Source organism: Spea bombifrons, chromosome 8 (genome assembly GCF_027358695.1).
Source record: "Spea bombifrons isolate aSpeBom1 chromosome 8, aSpeBom1.2.pri, whole genome shotgun sequence".
In the NCBI taxonomy this organism is placed as follows: Eukaryota; Metazoa; Chordata; class Amphibia; order Anura; family Pelobatidae; genus Spea; species Spea bombifrons.
The window spans coordinates 44,805,782-44,829,482 of NC_071094.1; the positions used below are offsets into that span (position 1 = coordinate 44,805,782).

Here is a 23,701-nt window from a genome sequence, read left to right on the forward strand (position 1 = left end):
AAGCTCTCGAGTCGAGCCTCCGTTCCCTAAAGTTCATCTTATTCTATCAGCTCTAGTTCTGTCAGACCCTTTGAGTGTAAGGAGCGCTACGGCAGTTGTTGGTGCTATATAAATAACCCCTTAATGACAAAGCCCGGGTAAATGGGTTTAGGGACCGCCCATTGTCCTTAAGGGGTTAAAAGAGTATCATTTAATAATAATAATAAAGAAAGCCACAAACTCTAGATTGTAAGCTCACGAGCCGAGCCCTTTGTAGCTCCTCTATCGGTTTGTCTTAAGTCTGTCACGTCTAGTCAGACCCTTTGAATGTAGGGACTGTAAGAAGTGCTGCAGGAATTGTTGGCGCTATAGAAACAAAAGATAATAATAATGTATTCATATTAATCAATAATAATAATAAAGCAGGCAACAAACTGTAGATTGTAAGCTCATGAGCCGAGTCCTCTTTACCTAATATAAAGGCTGTCAGTTCTCTGAATGTAGGGACTTTGAGATGCGCTGCGGGAATTATTGGTGCTATAGAAATAAAAGATAATAATAATCCTGATAATATAATAATAATACTAACAATAAAAATAATAATAATATAAATAATAATATTAATAAATAATAATAATAAAAGTAATAATACAAATAAAAATAATATAAAAAATAATAATATGAGTAATAATACAAATAATAATATTAACAATAAAAATAATAATAATATAAATAAATAATAATAATATAAGTAATAATACAAATAAAAATAATATAAATAATAATAATATAAGTAATAATACAAATAAAAATAATATAAAAAATAATAATATGAGTAATAATACAAATAATAATTTTAACAATAAAAATAATAATAATATAAATAATATAAGTAATAATACAAATAATAATATTAACAATAAAAAAAATAATAATAATATAAATAATATAAGTAATAATACAAATAATAATATTAACAATAAAAAAAATATAAATAAATAAAAGTAATATTACAAATAAAAATAATATAAAAAATAATAATAATATAAGTAATAATACAAATAATAATACTAACAATAATAATAATAATATGAGTAATAATAAAATAAATAATAATATTAATAAATGATAATAATTTCCCTTATATATATATAATGAATGTCTATAGAATGATCTGAGTTGCTAGGAAGCCGTAGGGAGTAAATATTTGCTTTGCTGGGCGTACACAATGGGCGCACTCCCCGCGTCACATTAGTCTCCGCACAATAATCTCCCTGTCTCCCCGGGCGATCCCTCACACGCGTGTACCAGGAATCCCCACCTCCTCGGGTTACACGGAGACGGGGGGGTCACAGTCCACGACACACCTTTCCTTCAAGAGCCTCCCCGCCTGCCGAGGCTTCGCAGATCATCTCGACTCCGCTAGACGCCTCACCTGCGAGCCAAGAGCACCATGGATTTCAATCTGGAAGCTGGTAAGATGCATACTTTGTTATACAGTGTCCCGGGAGAACAGGCATTAACGGAGAGGGTGGGGGATGAGTGGAACAGCCTCCCAGCAGAGGTGGTAGAGGGTAATACAGTGAGGGGATTAAACATGCAGACTAACGACTGATTAAGGTTTGAGTCTTTACAGCAGGAGAAACGGGCGACTAGACGGGGGCCGGATGGGGCCGATCTGCTGGCAGGTTCAGATCATGTGATTAGTAAAATTTGCATCCTTTTAAAGCAACAGCTATTAACTCTTTGTGATTTGTCTACTAAACCATGAGTTTGTAGATGAGCTGATTTAACTATACATGACACAGGGCCGGCTCAGCCCTGCATGCGCAGCTCCCCGGTCATAATAGATAATTAATTAACTCAAAAAACAGAGTCATAGCCCTTAAGAACCAAAATATCTGCTGTACAGCGCTGCAGAATATGGTGCCACATAAATCAATAATCATATCTGCTGCGGCCCCCGAGACCAGGAATTTCCCCTGCATGGACCCCCCCCCCCCAAAATACAAAGGTCGACCTCTCATTACAGCAAAAAGCAGCCGTATAAAGGAGCGGCAAACGCTCAGATAAGCAGCGATCTCATAAATCATACACAGTGTACCTGCCATCTATCCCGGGATTTCAAGGGTAGACCCTACCTTATCCTATCCATGTTCTATACAGTAATATAACCCCCGAGCGCTGTATACAGTAATATAACCCCCGAGCGCTGTATACAGTAATATAACCCCCAGCGCTGTATACAGTAATATAACCCCCCCCAGCGCTGTATACAGTAATATAACCCCCCAGCACTGTATACAGTAATATAACCCCCCAGCGCTGTATACAGTAATATAACCCCCAGCACTGTATACAGTAATATACCCCCCAGCGCTGTATACAGTAATATAACCCCCAGCGCTGTATACAGTAATATAACCCCCCAGCGCTGTATACAGTAATATAACCCCAGCGCTGTATACAGTATTATAACCCCCCAGTGCTGTATACAGTAATATAACCCCCAGCACTGTATACAGTAATATAACCCCCCAGCGCTGTATACAGTAATATAACCCCCAGTGCTGTATACAGTAATATAACCCCCAGTGCTGTATACAGTAATATAACCCCCAGCGCTGTATACAGTAATAACCCCCAGCGCTGTATACAGTAATATAACCCCCAGCGCTGTATACAGTAATATAACCCCCAGCACTGTATACAGTAATATAACCCCCAGCGCTGTATACAGTAATATAACCCCCCAGCACTGTATACAGTAATATAACCCCCAGCGCTGTATACAGTAATATAACCCCCAGCGCTGTATACAGTAATATAACCCCCAGCGCTGTATACAGTAATATAACCCCCCAGCGCTGTATACAGTAATATAACCCTCAGCGCTGTATACAGTAATATAACCCCCAGCGCTGTATACAGTAATATAACCCCCAGCGCTGTATACAGTAATATAACCCCCAGCGCTGTATACAGTAATATAACCCCCAGCGCTGTATACAGTAATATAACCCCCAGCACTGTATACAGTAATATAACTCCAGTGCTGTATACAGTAATATAACCCCCCAGCGCTGTATACAGTAATATAACCCCCAGCGCTGTATACAGTAATATAACCCCCAGCGCTGTATACAGTTATATAACCCCCAGCACTGTATGCAGTAATATAACCCCCAGCGCTGTATACAGTAATATAACCCCCAGCACTGTATACAGTTATATAACCCCCAGCACTGTATACAGTAATATAACCCCTAGCGCTGTATACAGTAATATAACCCCCAGTGCTGTATACAGTAATATAACCCCCAGCGCTGTATACAGTAATATAACCCCCAGCGCTGTATACAGTAATATAACCCCCCAGCGCTGTATACAGTAATATAACCCCCAGCACTGTATACAGTAATATAACCCCCAGCCCTGTATACAGTAATATAACCCCCAGCCCTGTATACAGTAATATAACCCCCAGCGCTGTATACAGTAATATAACCCCCCAGCGCTGTATACAGTAATATAACCCCCAGCACTGTATACAGTAATATAACCCCCAGCCCTGTATACAGTAATATAACCCCCAGCGCTGTATACAGTAATATAACCCCCCAGCGCTGTATACAGTAATATAACCCCCAGCACTGTATACAGTAATATAACCCCCCAGCGCTGTATACAGTAATATAACCCCCAGCACTGTATACAGTAATATAACCCCCAGCCCTGTATACAGTAATATAACCCCCAGCCCTGTATACAGTAATATAACCCCCAGCACTGTATACAGTAATATAACCCCCCAGCGCTGTATACAGTAATATAACCCCCAATGCTGTATACAGTAATATAACCCCCAGCGCTGTATACAGTAATATAACCCCCAGCGCTGTATACAGTAATATAACCCCCAGCACTGTATACAGTAATATAACCCCCAGCGCTGTATACAGTAATATAACCCCCAGCGCTGTATACAGTAATATAACCCCCAGCGCTGTATACAGTGATATATATAGAAATTTAACTCTAAATCTGCTAAACTGCATTAAGTATCAGTGAAATATAACTCTTGCTGGAGGGGTTCATACTTTTGGGGTAAGAAGTGAGATATTTGGTAATATTGCAGGCGCTGCACGTGGGGCTGATGGTTGAACAGTTTTTATATATATTAGAACGTGACATTTCCCAGCATGCACCTGGCCCGTTGCTGAGTAGTGGATACATTGGATCTGTCTGGGATGCCCCCAGCTATACAGTATCTGCAGGTAAAGCTTATTGTTCGGACGTTGGATACGAATAAAGCTTTTTAACCCTTCGCAGCTCTCTCCAGCGACCAAAAGAAATGCGAGGGGGCGGCAAAAAAAGCTTCCCACGAGGGAGTGAAACACGACCACAAAGCCCACGGACACAGCGGAGACCACTGCAAGGGGCACAAGGTAAGCGCAGGAGCCCCCCGTCCCCCCCACCATAACCCCCCCCCCACACACTATAACCCCCCCCAGTTAATGCCAGCTCGTTAATTGGGCTCTCAGCAAACCTTTGCAAGAGCAGAGCTCATAACAGATTGCAAGCTCTTGGGAAGAGTTTGCAATAAAAGAAGGCATGAAGAATAAAATCTCCTTGTCTGCCGGCTTTAACCGTGTGTTTGGGCCACGACAGGGGGAGCACGGCCACAAACACGGCCACGAACACGGCCACAAACACGGCCACGAGCACGGCCACGGACACTCCAGTGATTCCAGTGACTCCAGCAGTTCCAGTGACTCCGACGGCAAGGTAAGAAGTTTTGTATAAGAATTATTCCCGGGGAGGGGAAGCCGGCGGGACGAGGAGGTAAACTCTGCCGAGTAGGTGGAACAGCAGCTTTAAGTTTATGCTAGAGGGTAAGTATGGAAACATCGGCCCCATCCGGCCCCCGTCTAGTCGGCCGTTTCTCCTGCTGTAAAGACTCAAATCTTAATCAGTCGTCAGTCTCGCCTTAGGTTATGGAGCCGTTTGCCCATCCCGCGCATGTTTACATTCCAGATAAATATTTTTATGATGCTTCACAGGGTTCTGCCTGTCCAGGCGGTAAATGAACAGCCACACGATCATAAACTGATAACACAGACGCACACACCCACACAACACAACACAACACACCCCAACATACAACACACCCCTAACACACAACATAACACACCCCAACATACAACACACCCCTAACACACAACATAACACACCCCAACATACAACACACCCCTAACACACAACACAACACACCCCAACATACAACATACCCCTAACACACAACATAACACACCCCAACATACAACATACCCCTAACACACAACATAACACAACACACCACTAACACACAATTACTGCTGATTGCAGAGTTTGGCCACTAGATGGCAGCACACTTGTTGTTTGGCATATGTTATACTCAAGCGCCACACATTTTAGTGGGTGTGGTTAGAGGCGTGTCAGGGGCGGGGCCATGTGTATAACCGAGGGGCATTTATTAGAAGAATAATGGGATTTATTTCCCCCGTTTAATTTATAAAGCCGTTCCCTGCTGTTTCTATACACATTATCGGGGCTTTTAGGGCTGTAGAACCCTGCGATCCCCTCATACCCAGCAAACATTCTCACCTCCGAGAAAAGAGGGGCATCGGGGGAGGAGAGAGGGGGCATCAGGGGAGGAGAGAGGGGCATCAAGGGGGGGAGAAGGGCATCGGGAGGGGAGAGAGGGGCATCGGAGGAATAAAGGGGGACTGGACAAACTAAACAGGGACACTTGTCAGGTATGCAATATCTCTTACAGTGGGAAGGTACAGTCGGTACACAGCATTACTCGGTATATGCAGAAATTCCCGCCCTGCAGTCTATACATACTACAGAAGGGAAGCCAAAATATAGTTCTCGAGTTGCTACAACTCCCATCACCCCCGGCCAGCTAGAATAATAACATGACAGGAACCGTAGTTAACAAAAGCCGCAGAGATGGAGAATTTCCGTCCACCTCGTGCTAACCTCAGATCCACACAGCGCGGGGCGACGGGAAAGGTCTAGGTTTTGGGTTAAAGCTCTGAATTATCGCGGTTATGATTATTTGTGACGTCACCGCTCTGCCGAAGCTCGTTCTTTGCATGGATTTATAAATAAAATGTAACCGCGGATTACGTGCAGACGAGCCGGCCTCGGGTCTCGCTTCGGATGCCGACCGACCGCAAAATATAACATTACAGACCATCCACCGCCAAAACAAACTATTAGATCATTGAACTGTCTCTTTAACCCATTAAATGCGTTGCTGTCATTAGGTCACTTTACACGGGACCGTCTCTTTAACCCATTAAACACGTCGCTGTCGTTAGGTCACTTTACACGGGACCGTCTCTTTAACCCATTAAACACGTCGCTGTCATTAGGTCACTTTACACGGGACTGTCTCTTTAACCCATTAAACACGTCGCTGTCATTAGGTCACTTTACACAAGACTGTCTCTTTAACCCATTAAACACCTCGCTGTCATTAGGTCTCTTTACACGGGACTGTCTCTTTAACCCATTAAACACCTCGCTGTCATTAGGTCACTTTACACGGGACTGTCTCTTTAACCCATTAAACACGTCGCTGTCATTAGGTCACTTTACACGGGACTGTCTCTTTAACCCATTAAACACGTCGCTGTCATTAGGTCACTTTACACGGGACTGTCTCTTTAACTCACTTTACACGGGACCGTCTCTTTAACTCTTTAAACACGTCACTTCTCTTTGTGGCTGACTATCCCATGGTTCTCTCTCTCACAGAAGCACGGCGAGGGTCACGAGCACAAGAAGAAGGAGAAAAAGCTGAAGAAGGACAAGAAGGAGAAGAAGGAAAAGCACGAGAAAAAGCACTAGATCTTTAGCCGTTTAGATTTTTGACACGTCGGCTGCTGTGGATAATTTGCCAATAATCTGTTTTTTTATCACCAGAAGTATAGATTAAACCAGCCCGAGTGCCTAAAATGCCCAGGGTTAGCAGTAGTGAGCGCCAGGCAGCCAGCAGCTCTGGATAAACGTACATCCCGCTATCCTTTACCAGATATACAGAATGCAAACACACGGCAACGGTGTCAAAAATCATTTTAACTAATAAAACAAATATCTGCGTAAACTTTGATTTGTTTCTGAAAATTAAATCTTTGATTCAATCCCCAGACGTTATGGATTTGTCAGATTATATATTATATATGTATTAGGGCTTTATCTTGTTGATGCGAGTCTGCAGCGCGAGGAATACCGGGACTTGCTGAGCCGGGATGCTCTGGAGACGTTTCTCTCCGGCAGCGGTCCCGGTAACCAGTCGTCATCCCGCTGTCAGGGGCCCAAAAGGCGTCTTTCCTACGTTTATGGATCTCCAAACCCCTCAAAGCAGTTAAACAGAGGACTCTGGCGTGACGGAGCGAGCATGATGGGAGTGGGAGCCACCTGGAAGCGTATGCCTGGGTTTGGCAGCCGGCGACCTCATACAATAAAAGGCAAAGTAAACCCCCAAGGAATAATATGAATGTAGAAGCTACTCCGATTGGTCACCGTCACGCAACAGCTGCAAGTGATTGGTCACCCGTTCCCCTTGCACAACATTAATCGCTTCATAAAGAGTTGACTCTCCCCTATTGGCTGTTTGTTCCCCACCAATAAAGAGCTCCTGTTATCCCCCTTAACCCCGTACCCAGGACACAACCGGGGTAACAAACACCGCATACAATAATAACTCATTTATTGATGGCAAAAACCACCTTAATCACAAGCATCGCTCTGCCGGTCTTAGAAAGACGATAAAAATCCTCAGCATCTGGGAAAAGGGTTTTAATTTAATGTACAGACAGAACATTTCAATGCGAAAATAAAAAATATAATGCGGCGCCAAAGACTCCGGTCAGACAGCAAGCTGGGGCAGTTTCTCGTGGTCACTTCACGTTTTTTTGGGGGCAGATTGGCGCCGGCTCCTTGTCTGTTGGGGGATCACGGAAATGCGTCCGAACGGCACATTACAAATACAGAGACGGGAATAATATCAGGGCGGGGGGCAGGGTGAACGAGGACGTCCCCCGTCACGCGGACTTGGGGTAAAAATCAAGAGCGTCCCTTCGAATGACTCCGGTGGGCAATCATCTCACCAGGTGGTACGTCAGCCAGTACATGAAGATTGGCTGCACAGCAGCTATAGCCATGGTCAGGTACATGCGCAGCTGATTCCGGGCCCCACGGACCAAGACACCTTCCGCAGCAGCTTCTGATAGGATCTTCAACCTAAGGGTCCGGATCTAGAAGAGAACAGGAGAGGGGACTTCAAATATTTAAAAACTGCTAAAGGGGTGCGGGGGTGCGGAGAAAAAGACTCGGCTACCGAGGATGGATTATGACGGTCGGTTGATACTCACCATGAAAACCACAATAGAAACGCAGCACCAGCTGAGCACCACATAATACAACGTCTTTCCGAAGAGGAGACCAGCGAGCACTCCCCAAATCATCCTGCAGGGGGCAGACAATGAGTGATGCGTCATAGGAAGCAATAGGAAGAATTATAAGGAGTAATAGGAGGGGATGGAGTAATAGGGAGGGGTTATAGGGAGGGTTATATGAAGTAATAGGGGGGGGTTATATGGAGAAATAGGAGGGGGATATAGGGAGTAATAGGAGGGGTATTTGGAGTAATAAGGGAATATAGAGAGGGTTCTATGAAATAATAGGGAGCGTTATAGCCAAGATCACTTTGGGATTGGATACGTTGTTTAGAGATAAAGGACGTTTGTCTTCTGATGTGACAATAATTCAATGTTAACTAAAAATGGACGCCTTATTTAATATTTTCCTTTTGTAACCAAACACTAGAGACGCTCGCACGCGACTCTCCTGATTTCTTAGAACTTGCGCTTCGGCCGTTGAGTGCGGTTTTGGCGAACAGGACCGACCCAAACGCAGCGGGGAGCAGAACTCCGGGGAGCTGCGGCTCATAACATGAAGAAGACCACTCACCCCACGTATTTGTATCCAGCGAACGCTATGAGGTCCACGGTGGTGAGGTCGGTGTTCACAGTCACCAGGTACAGGCTGAGGAGGACGGCAAATACTTCAACAATAAGCCAGGCGAGCGCAGAACTGGCCTGCATGCCCAGGATCTCCGGCGTGAAGCTGAGAACATGTTTGGAGACATGTCAATGACAGACCAGCACACGGAACACACATACGGTGAACACACAGCCGGTGGAATCATTGTACTTTACATTGCAGATTTCAGACACTGTCTAGAGCCGCGCATGAACTAGTCCAGATTTATTACTTTGAAGATTATTCTGCGTTAAGCCCGATTATATGTTCGGTGGCTCGTCCCCTTTATCGCACGTTAATGGCGGCGCGCTATGAAGTAACCAATGATATTCACGACAGGGTCCCTTTAAACCTGCATTAAAACATTCACAGCTGCGAGAATCTTTAAAGGCGTTTGGGATATAAAGCTCACTCAGACATCCCGACAGACTCTGATGTCATCACTTTAAGCAGGGAGCCCGGCGCCAAGCCCTTTAACCTTTTGCTTACCTGTTCTGTGTTCCTAGGGCCAATCCAGCAACTAGTAGATAGGTAATAAACGCCATGACTGTTGGGGAACAAAACGACAGTTAGTGTCCGGTGAATACAGATGTCGCCGTCACAGAGCAGCTCCGTAGGGGTAGGACGGACAATGATGATGATGATGATGATGGAGAGCCGCACCTGGAATGTACAGGTCGGGAGCGTTTACATCAAATCTCGGAGCCACGGGAGTGTCCTGTTGGTATCTCACCTCCCAGTCCTAAACACGAGGAATACAGAGGAGACATCAGCTGCGAGAGTTAAACCTGAGGACTCTCTACAAGAAGCCCCCGATTATCCCAAATTCTAGTCTCATACGATCTAAAACACTAAAAACTCAGAGTATGAGCAGCTCACAGCCTAACAGCGAGAGGAACGCGAGCGGCTCGTACCTGATGCATGTAGGGAAACATGAGGAGGCCGATTTTCTTCCCCACGTACACGGTGTCGACGGCAAAATAATACTTGAGTTTGCTCACGGGGATAATCCTATCGATCTGCGGAGGATCAGAGAACATTAACCTCCGAGTTACTGGAGCCATTTGTGATATGTATTGTTTGTGATAGAGCGCCTTTACATTAAAGGACACGAGCTCTTTGTATACGCGGGGGGGGGGCATGTAATCCGAGGTCACTTACATTTTTGTCAACCATCTCCTTGCCCTGGGAGGCCAGGCTGCTGCCGTACGCCATGGCAAAGTTTGACATGGGCTCTGATAAGAACGCCTGAGCCGGGATTCCCAAAGCCGGGGAGCCGTGGCTGGGATACTCGGCGCCATGGGGTACAGATCCAGTACTGGTGTCGTCAAACAGCTGGTGAGGGGCGGACATGTTGGGGTTGGAGCCACGGGCGCGCCTTTTAGGAGCTGAGGAACAGAAGACATGAAATGCGTTACAATGAGATATCTGCCCTAGAGAATATTCCATTATATATATATATATATATATAGTTCATGTCCACGGAGACAAGCACGCCGTATTCACTAAACGGAGAGTTGTGGTTTTGTTTCACTTGACTTCACCATGCATTATGAAGGGCCGGCAATGGAAAGGTCGTCCAGCCAGATGGGCAGAGCCGGCCCTGCATAATGCATAATTCAATGTCTGGGGAGACGTTCAAGAAAGCTCATTTAACTATACATGATACAGGGCCGGCCAGAGTGGAATAAATCCCAGTAGCGGGTACCGAGTTGTGAATGCGGAGTTATCACCATGGAAACCTCATTAGAATGCACTCAATGACAGACACCCATTTAAACTGAATTCTTACATCCTTAAAAGTTACCCTAAAAGAGTCTTCGAGACACTCGTTTAGTCCAGAGTTTGTTAGTCTGTGACTTTTGCCCCATCTGGGGTAGTTCTCATAGTCAGGTTCAGCGCCCGCTGCTTTTATTTAGAATGAACTGCATTATAACGGAAACATGCATGTTTTAGAGTACATGTAGAGCATGCACACGGATAAGACACGCTTTTCAGGATCTCCTGACCTGGCAATTAGATGGATTTATTCACAGATTAATATTTATTCTGATAATCACAGATCCTGAATACAAACGGGGTAACCGCTCCCCGACGAATAACGATCAATAACAGCCCCGCTTTTCAGGAGTAAAACTAATAACCCATTAATAAGATGCCCCGTTAATTAGCAGAGTCGTTAGCAACAGCCCCATAAATTCTTCATAGCTTTATTAACTTGCAGAGATCCGCCGTGAATTAGCAAACCCCGTCAGCGAGGACCCCCCTAGTAATTAGCAGCAAGCCCCCCATTAATTGCCAATTCTATTAACTAGCAGTGAGACCCTTTTAATTAGCCAGAATATATAATATTAATAGGCAGCAAGACCCCAACTGGCAATAACTATCGCTTAGCAGCAAGACCCTATTATATGTAATATATATATATATATACACACACTGACAGCTAGCCCCCCATTAGTTGCCCCTATTAAATGGCAACACCCCTATAATTAGCAGTGAGCCCTCATTAATTGGCAATAATAAATTAGCAGTGAGACCCCTTTAATTAGCCATATTAATTCGCAGCGATAACTGACAGCAAGCCCCCATTAATTGCCAATACCCCAATTAATTAACAACAGGCGCTAATTTGGCCTCACTGACGCTGCGTTAATTAGCAACAACCCCAGATAATTAGGCCTGAGCCCCATTAATTGACAGGCTAAGGCCCAGACGCCCCGCGCGCGGCCTCTCCACACTTACGGGCCCTGAAGCTGCTCTCCCGGTTCATGGCTGCGGACTGATGACGCGGCACGCCCTCCGCGGAGTCACATGATCAGACAACCGCGATGAACCAATCGCAAGCCGCGGACTGACCGTTTGTCCGCAGATCGGCGTGTTAATAAAGAATGCATAGAAAAAAAGAGGAAAGGTTTGTGATGTGGCATGGGCGTGGCCACGCCTCTCACTTTGGAGGGGGTGGAGGTGCGTTGTACGACGGGTGGGCGGGGCAAACAGCCCTGCAGTCATGGAGACGTGTAAACACAGCCTGGGTCACGTGACTGCGCATGGACTGGGGCATGCAATTATTCCAATGCACACAGAGATCTATTGATACAAAGAAGTTAATTACTGATAATATGTAACCAGCGAGTCTGTTCTGTGCGATTTAAATACATTCAAACCGCCTCAGTTCAGCAGCTGCACAATTTCAGTTTCATAATATGAGGGTGGTAGGTGGAACTGCCTCCCAGGAGAGGTGGTAGAGGGTAATACAGTGAGGGTATTAAACATGCATGGAATAGACATACGGCTCCTGAGTCTAAGACAAGACCAGCGACTGATCGCGTTCTAGAGCAGCTGTCTAAAGCCTTCAGTGTCTAGAGGCCGTACTGGGGGTCTCCGTGATGACATGGTCTCCTTGGAGACGGACGCAGATGAAGGTGAGACTCGGAGGGGTGGTTTGGGAGCGGAGGGCCTTTTGATGACTGAAGGAGAGACCGCTGTGATTATGATTACAGATTAAAATAAGCAGCATGTATGGATTGGAAGCCCCCGTTATGTTTATACGATGGAAGCGACCCCTTAACGGAACTGTTCTGCGGATCTGAAGGATTATTCCTCCCCAATTGTTATGTCGCTGATTAATTCAGGCAGACTTTGTGAGGTTTGGGGGAGAAGGCAGAGAACTTCATGAAATAATTCCAGATCTGCCATCTTTTGCCACCGATCTCCGCTTCTAGAAGGCGACCCGCGTTACGCCGACGAGCCGCCTGTACCCGACGTGACGCGCCGTCCTGGTCTGCCCGCTCGGGTTCCGTCAGACCCTCTGAATGCAGGGACTGTAAGAAGCGCTGCGGGAGTCGTTGGCGGGATATAAATAATAGATAATAGTAATAATATATAATAATAGTAAATGATTATATTTTTATTACACGAGCGACGGACGTTTAATAAATAAATTTACTGAATAAAAGTTGTGACGGTTTTAAGGCTGATAATTAATAAAAACATCATTTGGGGATGAAATGAATTTATATAATATTTAAATGGGATTAGATTGTACAGCGATGGTTATTTTTTATTTTCATATTGCATATATAAATGTATAGGTGTGTATATATACGGTATATATATGTATAGGTGTGTGTGTATATATATGAGTGTATATACGGTATATAGGTGTGTGTGTATATATATGAGTGTATATACGGTATATAGGTGTGTATATATATATATATATATATAGGTGTGTGTATATATATATATATATGAGTGTATATACGGTATATAGGTGTATATATATATATATATGAGTGTATATACGGTATATAGGTGTATATATATATAGGTGTGTGTATATATATATATATATATATATATATATATATATATATATATATATGTATAGGTGTGTGTATATATATATATGAGTGTATATACGGTATATAGGTGTGTGTATATAATATACTTTTATTTTTTTCCTTCCCCTAAACGCTGTGACTCAGTTTTTCCCCTTGGGCTTTCCCCTCCCCCTCTCTGTGGCTGTCTCTCCCCCTTTCTCTCTAGCTGTCTCTCCCCCTCTCTCTCTGTGGCTGTCTCTCCCCCTCCCTCTCCCTCTGTGGATGTCTCTCCTCCTCTCTCTCTGTGGATGTCTCTCTGGCGGTCTCTCCCCCTCTCCCTCTGTGGCTGTCTCTCCTCCCTCCCTCTCCCTCTGTGGCTGTCTCTCCCCCTCTCTCCCTCTCTGGCTGTCTCTCCCCCTCTCTCTCTCTCTGGCTGTCTCTCCTCCTCTCTCTCTGGCTGTCTCTCCTCCTCTCTCTCTCTCTGGCTGTCTCTCCCCCTCTCTCTCTCTCTGGCTGTCTCTCCCCCTCTCTCTCTCTCTGGCTGTCTCTCCTCCTCTCTCTCTGGCTGTCTCTCCTCCTCTCTCTCTCTCTGGCTGTCTCTCCTCCTCCCTCTCTCTCTGTGACTGTCTCTCCCCCCTCTCTCTCTCTGGCTGTCTCTCCTCCTCTCTCTCTCTGGCTGTCTCTCCTCCTCTCTCTCTCTGGCTGTCTCTCCCTCTCCGGCTGTCTCTCCCTCTCCCTCTCTGTGGCTGTCTCTCCTCCTCTCTCTCTGGCTGTCTCTCCTCCTCTCTCTCTGTGGCTGTCTCTCCTCCCTCTCCCTCTCTCTCTGGCTGTCTCTCCTCCTCTCTCTCTGGCTGTCTCTCCTCCTCTCTGGGTCTCTCCTCCCTCCAGCCTCAGGAAGTCCTGACTTTTTCCTCCCAGCTAAAGTTTTCGTTTGGAGAGAGCAGCGAGTGCTGAGACGTTGGGGGTATGTGAGAGAGAGAGAGACAGAGATCGGGGAGCTGCAGCCAGCGGGGGGGATGAGAGACGGGCTGACAGGTGACACAGAGAGACGCCGGCACAGCTCCGTCCAAGAAGAGACCTCTCGGGAAGGTGTTTGAGATCTCGGGCCGGGTGAGTGCACACTTCTAGAAATCTAGATCTGCGGTCCCTTGTCGCCAGCTTCATGTGATGTGTTCAAGATAAGGTAGTGGATCCCCGGAACAGCCGTGTGACGGAAATGGTAGCCATTAAAGGGTGTAAAGGACACAAAGATCAGAAAGCAGGGGAGAGACTTCCATGGCGGGTTCTGGGTTCATCTACTTTTCCATTGTCATTTTGTTGACCCCCCAACTAAGTGGATGTTGGTGCCCCCCCACACACTGCGCACCCACTCAGTGTTTACTGTAGAGAAGACTATGTTTTGAGCCAACTCCCATCACTCTGAGCGCGTGATGTAGGGTAGGCCACTGCTGCCAACGTCCCCGACGTAATGGTGTCACTCCCAGATTTGTCATCACTGCGTCTGGCTCTAGAACGTCTCCATGGAGACCGGAGACTGCGCTCTAGAACCTGCGGCTCTCCGCTTCACAACGCCCGACGTGATCCACGCCGTAAACAAGAGACCCGAATCTAACACTAGAGGGTCAGAGACTGAGATAGAATGGAAGGAAGTTTTACTTCACTGAGAGGGCGGTAGATAAGTGGAACAGCCTCCCAGCAGAGGTGGTAGAGGGTAATACAGTGAGGGTATTAAACATGCATGGGATAGACATACGGCTCCTGAATCTAAGACGAGACCAACAACTGATTAAGTTTTGAGTCGTTACAACAGGAGAAACGGGCGACCAGAGGGGCCGAACTGCCAGTCAATCTGTTAAAAAGTTGATGTTTTTGAAAAAATGAAGTTCCCATTAATTTCTGAAGCTGTAAAACCAGTCAGTAAATGACTTTGCTAAAGTTGTTAAACCAGCAGCAATTAGCGCCTACGCCAAACCCGTAGATTCTTCCTCGAGTCCTGCGCCGGTACTAAATGCTAATTACACGGACATAAACAGGGTGGGGGAGGGGAGGGCAGTGATGAAAGGGCAGCCAGGTGCATGCTGGGAAATATAACAAAAGAACAAGAAAAGGTGAATGACTATTAATAGAAAGCGAGTTATTCTGTCATCCGATTCGCTCCCCGGAAGGTCTCATCCAGAAAGATTCAAGACGGTTTATTATTTATTTTTTCCTATTTCCCTGCCAACAGCCTATCAGAGGCAGCTTGTGTGTCACATGATAATTCAGTGTTCCCGGCACAAATTCTGAATGTGACTTAATGTTACCTGATAAAATACGTATTCCTGGGAAGGACGGGAAACGCCGCGTTATCAGGCCCATCCGGCCCACCTAATCGTCCATTGGTCTCGTCTTAGATTCAGGAGCCGGATGTCTATCCCATGCATGTTTAATACCCTCACTGTATTACCCTCTACCACCTCTACTGGGAGGATGCTCCACTTATCTACTACCCATTTATAGCTTGTCCTTTTAAAATCAGCGTGTTGGGAAGTAACGCCGGCTCCTCTGCTCGCTCCCCGCAGCTCACCATGAAGTCCTGGGTCCTGCTCTGCCTGCTGGTCGGCGGTTACCTGGTCTTCCTACTCCTGGGCGCTCTGGTGATCTCCACCGTGGAGGCGCCCTACGAGGACAGCTTAAGGAAAGAGCTGAGGGAACTGAAACGCCGCTTCCTGGAGGACAGTCCCTGCGTCAACAACACGGATTTGGAGGTGTTTTTGGAGAAGGTGATCAGCGCCAACAAGTTCGGGGTCTCTGTGCTGTACAACGCGTCCAACGAGAGCAGCTGGGACTTGGCGTCCGCTTTATTCTTCGCCAGCACTTTGGTCACCACAGTAGGTGAGAAGAGCCTCCGACCTCCATTTACTCCGACAGCGACGTGTTTAATGGGTTAATGAGACAGTCCGTGTAAAGTGACCTAATGACAGCGACGTGTTTAATGGGTTAATGAGAGTCTCGTGTAAAGTGACCTAATGACAGCGAGGTGTTTAATGGGTTAAACTTCCTTGGATTGTCGGTCCGCCTGCAGTCACAGAATCCGGTATTGAGCTCTGTCCGGGCACTGAAGGGTTAACTCCCATGTTATTCATAAGTCCTGGAAACTGTCTCGGGGTTTTCCTTCCACTCCCTCTTCGCAAAGAAAAGCCCCATCGCTGTCAGGGCAGAGGCGTTCTTTGCATTAACCCTTCGTGGGGCAGCGGGGGCCGCGGCGGGGGCCGGGCGTTGCGTGTAGCAGATCCGGAGCTCGGGTTTCTCGCTGGTGTTTGCAGAGTAACGCGGTAAGCATGTCGTGCTCCGTAATCCCGAGATTTACCCCCCGGGGCACGAGGAACGCCAGGGCTTTAGCGGCTCAATCATCTCCTTGTATAAACCCCAAACAGCTTATCCGGAACGGCTCATTACGGGCGAGAGGATCGGCAAACACCGCGCGCCTTGCGATATCCCCACGGATAAAGCGGGGGCCGCGGGGGCCAAACCGCCAGAAATAGTAAAAAATAACTAAATAACCAAATAAAAGGACGGGCGACGAAGCCTTTAAAATAGTAAAAAAAAATAAAAAAAATAAAAGAGTAAGTAAAAAACCCCAAAACATTAAATAGTAAAAAATAAATAAAGGCTGAGCGACAAAACCTTCAAAAATGTAATAAAAAAAACCGTAATGACTTTGTTGCTCGCAGGGGCATAGGAGGAGGGGTGAGGGGCACAGGGGAGGAAAAAGGGGAATCGGGATTCGGGAGAGGGACTGGGCAAACAAAGCAGGGCCACTTGGCGGGTTTGAGGTCGTGCTGCCCCCTTTCAGCCCTTTGCCAGCCGCAGGAGTCGGCCCTCGCTGGGAGGCTGATCTTTGTCTCTATTGCTTGTTTTGGTGTTAAGTTACAGACTTCCGGGGCCACTAATCCCATCGCTCACAGCCGTATCCATCGTCACTTATTATCTTTTATTTATATAGTGCCAACAATTCCCGCAGCGCTTCTTACAGTCCCTCCACATACTCACACCGATACATTGGGTACAGAGGGCTCGGCTCGTGAGCTTACAATCTAGTATTATTTAATTTCTACGTTATGAGCAGCTGGTATTTAACGCAAAAACATTTATATTGGTTTTATTATAGATTTTATATTTCGAATATCTTATCCCGGATGGGTGGCTAGACGGGGGCCGGATGAGGCCGACCGCCGGCAGGTTCTTAGTTTCTATGGTGTGAAGAGCTGACAATCTAGTTGCTTTATGTTTCTTGGCACAAAACAAGATGAAATGTTTATTAAGGACAAAGATGGGGTCTTTCCGAGTCCGGTTCGTTAAGGGGTTAAACGCGCCTCGGGGCTGACAGACATGGGAAGGGTCCGACAGGGTCCGGCGTAGCACAGAGCGTCCTTTGTGCTTCACAGACACTTAAAAAACTAATACCGTATTGGCTCGAATATAGGCCGCACTTTTTTCCCCCACTTTAAGTTTTTAAAGTGGGGGTGCGGCCTATATTCGGGGTCTAGCGCCCGACGCCCGGGACATGCAGTCCCGGGCGGCGCCGGGCAGGCAGCGGGGTTAGGATACAGATCCCCCGCAGCGGTGCAGGGGACCTGCATCCTTCTCCCCGATACGCTCAGACAGCCTCCCCTGCCAGCACTTCCCACGGGGGGGGGGTGCCGGCACGGGAGGTTATCTAAGCGTTTTACCTCTGCCCACCCCCGACTTACCGGAGCAGACTCCCGGGTGTCTTGCGGGGCCGGCGGGAGACATTTACGCAATACGCAAATGCAACTTCCGGTAACGGTACCGGAAGTTGCATACGCGTATTGCGTAGATGTCCCTCGCCGGCCCTGAAGACACCCGGGAGTCTGCTCCGGTAAGTCGAGGAGGGGGGGCAGAGGAGGACAGCGGCAGCGTATCGCGGGGAGGGAGGACAGCGTATCGCGGGGAGGGAGGACAGCGGATCTCGGGGAGGGAGGACAGCGGATCTCGGGGAGGGAGGGCAGCGGATCTCGGGGAGGGAGGGCAGCGGATCTCGGGGAGGGAGGACAGCGGCAGCGTATCGCGGGGAGGGAGGACAGTGGCAGCATATCTCGGGGAGGGAGGACAGTGGCAGCATGTTTTTTTTGGTGCTTTTTTAAAGAAAAAAAACTTTTTCTTTAAAAAAGCACCAAACTTTTAGGGTGCGGCCTATATACGGGGGCGGCCTATATCCGAGCCAATACGGTATTTACCTTTTCCATCTGAAATCTGCGCGTGGAATTTCCCGGGGTCCGTATAGAATGCGACTTCCCCTCCCCCGACCTCGTCCCGCAGCAGGGAAATACTCGCTACCTCTGTGTGTGACGTCTACAAGTAGCTCATAGGGGGTTTGGCGCTTGGGGGGTTAATGCGGTGGGAACTTACGTTTAAAGTCATTCCTTCAGTTACTTTATCCATAAATGTATAGATCGAGAGAGTCTCTGAGATAAAGCAACACGGGACTGTCTCTTTAACCCATTAAACACGTCGCTGTCATTAGATCACTTTACACGGGACTGTCTCTTTAACCCATTAAACACGTCGCTGTCATTAGGTCACTTTACACGGGACTGTCTCTTTAACCCATTAAACACGTCGCTGTCATTAGATCACTTTACACGGGACTGTCTCTTTAACCCATTAAACACGTCGCTGTCATTAGGTCACTTTAGACGGGACTGTCTCTTTAACCCATTAAACACGGCGCTGTCATTGGGTCACTTTACACGGGACTGTCTCTTTAACCCATTAAACACCACGCTGTCATTAGGTCACTTTACACGGGACTGTCTCTTTAACCCATTAAACACGGCGCTGTCATGAGGTCACTTTACACGGGACTGTCTCTTTAACCCATTAAACACGGCGCTGTCATTAGGTCACTTTACACGGGACTGTCTCTTTAACCCATTAAACACGGCGCTGTCATTGGGTCACTTTACACGGGACTGTCTCTTTAACCCATTAAACACCACGCTGTCATTAGGTCACTTTACACGGGACTGTCTATTTAACCCATTAAACACGGCGCTGTCATTAGGTCACTTTACACGGGACTGTCTCTTTAACCCATTAAACACGGCGCTGTCATTAGGTCACTTTACACGGGACTGTCTCTTTAACCCATTAAACACCTCGCTGTCATTAGGTCACTTTACACGGGACTGTCTCTTTAACCCATTAAGTACGTCACTTTACACGGGACTTTCTCTTTAACCCATTAAGTACGTCACTTTAAGCGGGGCTGTCCCGTTGTCTTGTCGCGTTGATACATTGTTTCTTTCCGGATTGCGCAGGGTACGGTTACACGACCCCTCTGACCGACACCGGCAAGGCCTTCTGCATCTTCTACGCCCTGCTGGGGGTCCCGTTCACCATGCTCATCCTCAGTACGGCCGTGCAGCGTCTCATGGCCGTCTTCACCTACAAGCCAATCCGATACTTCCAGGTCCGCCGAGGCTTTGACCGTAAAGCCGTCACCAAGGTCCACCTGCTGGTGTTGATGGTCCTGGTGCTGGTTCTGTTCCTCCTGGTTCCGTCTGCGATATTCAACGCCATCGAGAGCACCTGGAGCTTCCTGGACGCCTTCTACTTCTGCTTCATCTCGCTTTGCACCATCGGCCTCGGGGATTACGTTCCCGGGGAGCAAAGTGACCAGTTCCTACGGCAACTCTACAAGGTGTCCGTCGCCTGTAAGTATCCCCACCGCGGCCTCAACGTCCACCTTCTGTAACCGGAGATGGGAACGGTCAACCGGTTCTCTTAAGACTGGGTAACATCTCTTACCCTCAAGCTTTACTGGTCAAGGAACTCAACTAAAGAGCACATCGTACGGTTTCATTGGGCCATAAGCCAACTTAACCAACTAAAGACCGGTCCGGAGCTCTGGGGGTATCTGGTTACCCTACGGCGGGGTACATGGTAAGCAATGGCCAAGAGTAGGAACCGTGTACATCGGAGCAGGCGTCGGGAACATGCTCTAGGTCGTTATTCGGTGATATAAAGCGTAAGTCTGGCGTTTGCGATCGATGCTGTCTGACTGCGGACGGCGTTGGGTTAATCCATGAAAGTAACCCGGGTCGTCTTCCGGTAAAACGAGACGGCGCTGCTAAAATAAGACAATGACCAGCATAGAAACGGCGTAAGTAAGTAGGAGATAAGCGAGTAAATAATTACACGGCCGAGAGAATGTTGGTGGGATTCTAGAGTGTAACTAACGATAAACCTTTTCCTTTCTCCCCCTTCCAACCCCCCCCATGTGTCTTCTCTTTGTTGTCCATCTTCTCGTCACCTCTTATTCTTCTCCGTCCTTCTTCTTTTCCGCCCGAAGTCTACCTCTTCCTCGGCCTCTTGGCCATGCTGCTCGTCCTTCAGTCGTTCCACAAAGCCGCCGACCTCCATGGACTCACTGACCTTCTCTACCTCCCACGCCTGGTGGACCACGATGACCAAGAACCCATCCTGGAGACCACCAACTCCTCCTTATCAGAGACGGAGAACAAGAGGCCCTTCGCTGCGGTCGCCCAACCTGGTTACGCCTCCATTAACCGATAACGCTAACCCTGAGAAGGTCACCGGAACCGGCAGGTGGCCCTCGGACTTTGTGAAGGACGTTCACCCCGTGTCTCTTTTTACATAAATAATGAATGTGCTGCACGTCTTCTGTCTCCGCTCCGTCACCGGCAGGAGATCGAATGACCGACGGATCGAAGGAGAACACGGTTTTATTCCGGACGTTCTTGGGAACGGCCTTCACCTATATTTTTTGACGCTCTTCATTACAGCTACCCAAAACAGGACTTGCCTATGACATCACGTTGATGACATCACCAGAGTGTTTTCTACCAGGAAATTCATTTGAGAAACAGCACCGTATTCACCTAATGGGTTAAAGAGACCTAATGTGGTGTTTAAGGGACGGTCTGGCGTAATGTGCCCTGATAATGTTTTTAATCCCCCCCCATTAGATAATTCTGAACGGGTTATCGGCCGCGCTGTAAGCGTTCAGGTTATTTATTACGTCATCACTTCCTGAAGTTTGTCGGCCGTTTCTTGTTAAAGGGAACTTTCATCCTCCTCGATGGGACCAATCAATAAAAGGGAAGCTCGTTAAAGGGATATAATAAGTGTTTCCCCCCCCCCACCACCCCCCCAGGCTCTACCTCCCCTACTTTTCGCAGCCCCTGAGTTCACCTGGGGACAGGTAATGCATAGAATCCCAACTCCCATGAATCTCAGGCAGTGCTAGCTGTGCCGTATCTACCCTCTGGCATCTACAGCCTCCGCCCTGGCGCTTTTACTGCCCCCTATGGAGGTTGTTTCCAATCGACACGGCCAAATGGCTTGGCTGAGGGTGATTAGAGTAACCGGCCCCTTTGGACATACAGAGACACAACGGAGGGGCAGATCACTGACTGCCGCGCTCCGGACCTGGAGTCAAGACATGGAATCCACGTTTTCTCACCATTTTACCTAAAACCCCTCACCCGGGCACCGTCTGACCCCCCTCCCCCGCCCAATTTCTTCCAATTTCAGTTTATTATAGAAATGAATACCCCGTAACATTTGGATATATAATTCCCCCCCTAACCCCCCCACCCCGGGTAAATGCGTTTAACCCCGTGTGACGTTTCATTTATTATTTTCCTCCTCAGTACTAACATCCAATATTTATTTATTACATTTTTTTTAAACTTCAATAAAGCGAATGCCACATTTTTGGTTTGAATTCGAGAAAATATTTTAAAGATTAAAAGCAAAAAAAAGTACGGAAAAGTCCAAAATGTTATTTTAATGTTTGATTTACTGTATTTTCTGTATTTTCTTTTGGCCCTCTGTGGCCGAATGTTCTTATATATCGGAAAATCAATAAAATTTGAATATTTAAAAAAAAAATGTGTATTCTGGAACGTTACCGTATCTGTGATATAAAGTGAAATCTAGAATAACGCACCTGTCTGGGGCACGGCTTTTAAGCAGAAAAGTAGCAAATTAGCGTGGGTTAACTCTTTATCTGCCACAAAATGTATAAATCTTTGACTGAGCTAGTTTATTGGGTGAAAAAAGTATGGAAACGGTCTTGTTTTTGTCTTTATTCTTCTAATCTTCCTTTAGTCGCCTTTTCTATAAATCTTTTATTAAATACACCTGCTTGGTTTATGCGTTTATTTTTAAGCACCGACATAGGCTGTAGCGTCGTACACTATAGCTACCAACGCATGTGAGCTTACACTTCAAAAGCGAGGTTTTTTTTTTTTTATATTCTGACCAATTTTGATGTGTTCTGACCAATTTTGATGTGTTCTGCACACGCCTCTGGCACTGAATGGGTTAAAGCGTTTATCTTTAAGGACTCTTTGTACTTTGATCCCGTTTGAAACGTTTTCTTTGGGTTCTGTATAAACATATGGCGGCTTTTATTACAGGGAGTAGAGCTGTGGCTGACAGCGGAATCCCGATACGCAGGGCTGTGAAGCGTCCGGCACTGTTTGCTTATAACGTTATTTATTATTATTATTTTAATCATTTTATGTTTTTTTTTTTTAAGTTATTATATATTTTCAATTATAATCTTTAATGCCCCCTTTGATTTTGGGGCTGCTGCAGGGACTTGGCTTGGTTTCCGGGGACAGACTCTCGTGTCGTGTTTCCTGCAGTTTGCGGAACGCGCCGTCATGTGACATCTGTCAGCGTTCCTGAGCGGGCGAGGAAGTGACGGTCACGATGATGCCGTTCGCGTGACAAAACTGCCAGCTCAAGACAAACAGAGAAAGTGCGTGCAGAGGGTGCCGGAAAAAGCCGAACATTTATTGCAATCAGCAGAAAAAAAGTGAAAAGCAAAGGAAAACAGCAAAAAAAAAAAAGTTAAAAAAATGACCTTTCACACTGAGTGAGAGCAAAGCAGACCAGCTGCAGTTTCATGTGGTTATGTACAAACACGTGACGGGAGAAGCTGTGCACGTCTGTTTCATAAGGGGTCGATGCTATCGTATCAGTGGATTAAGCAGCAGCTTAGGGACCCTTTTGGCCTAAGGGACCCCATCAGAGGCTGTTAGAGGTTAGCGGTCGGTTCATCTTGAATTTATATCACTATAATGTATCTCGCTCACCAGCATGCGATGAGTTTTATGCTTCTTTCTTTATGCATTTGATCATTTCTACATAAATATTTTCTTAGGGCCCCAAAAAACCTAGAACCCCCCCGCAACAACCCCCCCCCCGTTCTGTATAAAGTTTCACAAGTCAAAATCTGAACGGTGTCCCTCAGGAGA

General features: G+C 46.7%; 3 protein-coding genes across 3 annotated transcripts; 2 read left to right on the forward strand and 1 right to left on the reverse strand.

The window, feature by feature from the left end:
* The first annotated feature begins 1,303 nt into the window (after window positions 1-1,303).
* LOC128503214 (zinc transporter zipt-7.2-like) lies at window positions 1,304-7,181 on the forward strand. Its single transcript, XM_053473262.1, has 4 exons — window positions 1,304-1,454; window positions 4,312-4,427; window positions 4,651-4,767; window positions 6,790-7,181. The coding sequence occupies exons 1-4, from the start codon at window positions 1,433-1,435 to the stop codon at window positions 6,880-6,882; spliced, it is 348 nt and encodes a 115-aa protein (XP_053329237.1). The 5' UTR covers window positions 1,304-1,432; the 3' UTR covers window positions 6,883-7,181.
* A 637-nt stretch (window positions 7,182-7,818) lies between these two features.
* On the reverse strand, window positions 7,819-11,947 carry YIF1B (Yip1 interacting factor homolog B, membrane trafficking protein). The gene is made up of 8 exons (XM_053473248.1): window positions 11,824-11,947; window positions 10,240-10,466; window positions 9,993-10,097; window positions 9,742-9,820; window positions 9,568-9,625; window positions 9,007-9,162; window positions 8,409-8,502; window positions 7,819-8,291 (listed from the first exon to the last, which is right to left on the reverse strand). Exons 1-8 carry the CDS (start codon window positions 11,849-11,851, stop codon window positions 8,136-8,138), a joined length of 903 nt encoding a protein of 300 aa, XP_053329223.1. The 5' UTR covers window positions 11,852-11,947; the 3' UTR covers window positions 7,819-8,135.
* A 2,276-nt stretch (window positions 11,948-14,223) lies between these two features.
* KCNK6 (potassium two pore domain channel subfamily K member 6) lies at window positions 14,224-21,062 on the forward strand. The gene is made up of 4 exons (XM_053473246.1): window positions 14,224-14,513; window positions 15,965-16,277; window positions 19,727-20,122; window positions 20,761-21,062. Exons 2-4 carry the CDS (start codon window positions 15,971-15,973, stop codon window positions 20,982-20,984), a joined length of 927 nt encoding a protein of 308 aa, XP_053329221.1. The 5' UTR covers window positions 14,224-14,513; window positions 15,965-15,970; the 3' UTR covers window positions 20,985-21,062.
* The last annotated feature ends 2,639 nt before the right edge of the window (window positions 21,063-23,701 follow it).

Coding starts and splice junctions, on each gene's coding strand:
- LOC128503214 (XM_053473262.1), top strand. CDS start 1,433: ATGGATTTCAATCTGGAAGCTG. Junction 1,455..4,311: donor GGATTTCAATCTGGAAGCTG/GTAAGATGCATA, acceptor AACCCTTCGCAG/CTCTCTCCAGCGACCAAAAG. Junction 4,428..4,650: donor ACCACTGCAAGGGGCACAAG/GTAAGCGCAGGA, acceptor GGGCCACGACAG/GGGGAGCACGGCCACAAACA.
- YIF1B (XM_053473248.1), bottom strand. CDS start 11,851: ATGAACCGGGAGAGCAGCTTCAGGGCCC. Junction 10,098..10,239: donor AGGAGATGGTTGACAAAAAT/GTAAGTGACCTC, acceptor GATCCTCCGCAG/ATCGATAGGATTATCCCCGT. Junction 8,292..8,408: donor TTTCTATTGTGGTTTTCATG/GTGAGTATCAAC, acceptor GTTCTCTTCTAG/ATCCGGACCCTTAGGTTGAA.
- KCNK6 (XM_053473246.1), top strand. CDS start 15,971: ATGAAGTCCTGGGTCCTGCTCTGCCTGCTGGTCGGCGGTTACCTGGTC. Junction 16,278..19,726: donor CACTTTGGTCACCACAGTAG/GTGAGAAGAGCC, acceptor CGGATTGCGCAG/GGTACGGTTACACGACCCCT. Junction 20,123..20,760: donor CTACAAGGTGTCCGTCGCCT/GTAAGTATCCCC, acceptor TTCCGCCCGAAG/TCTACCTCTTCCTCGGCCTC.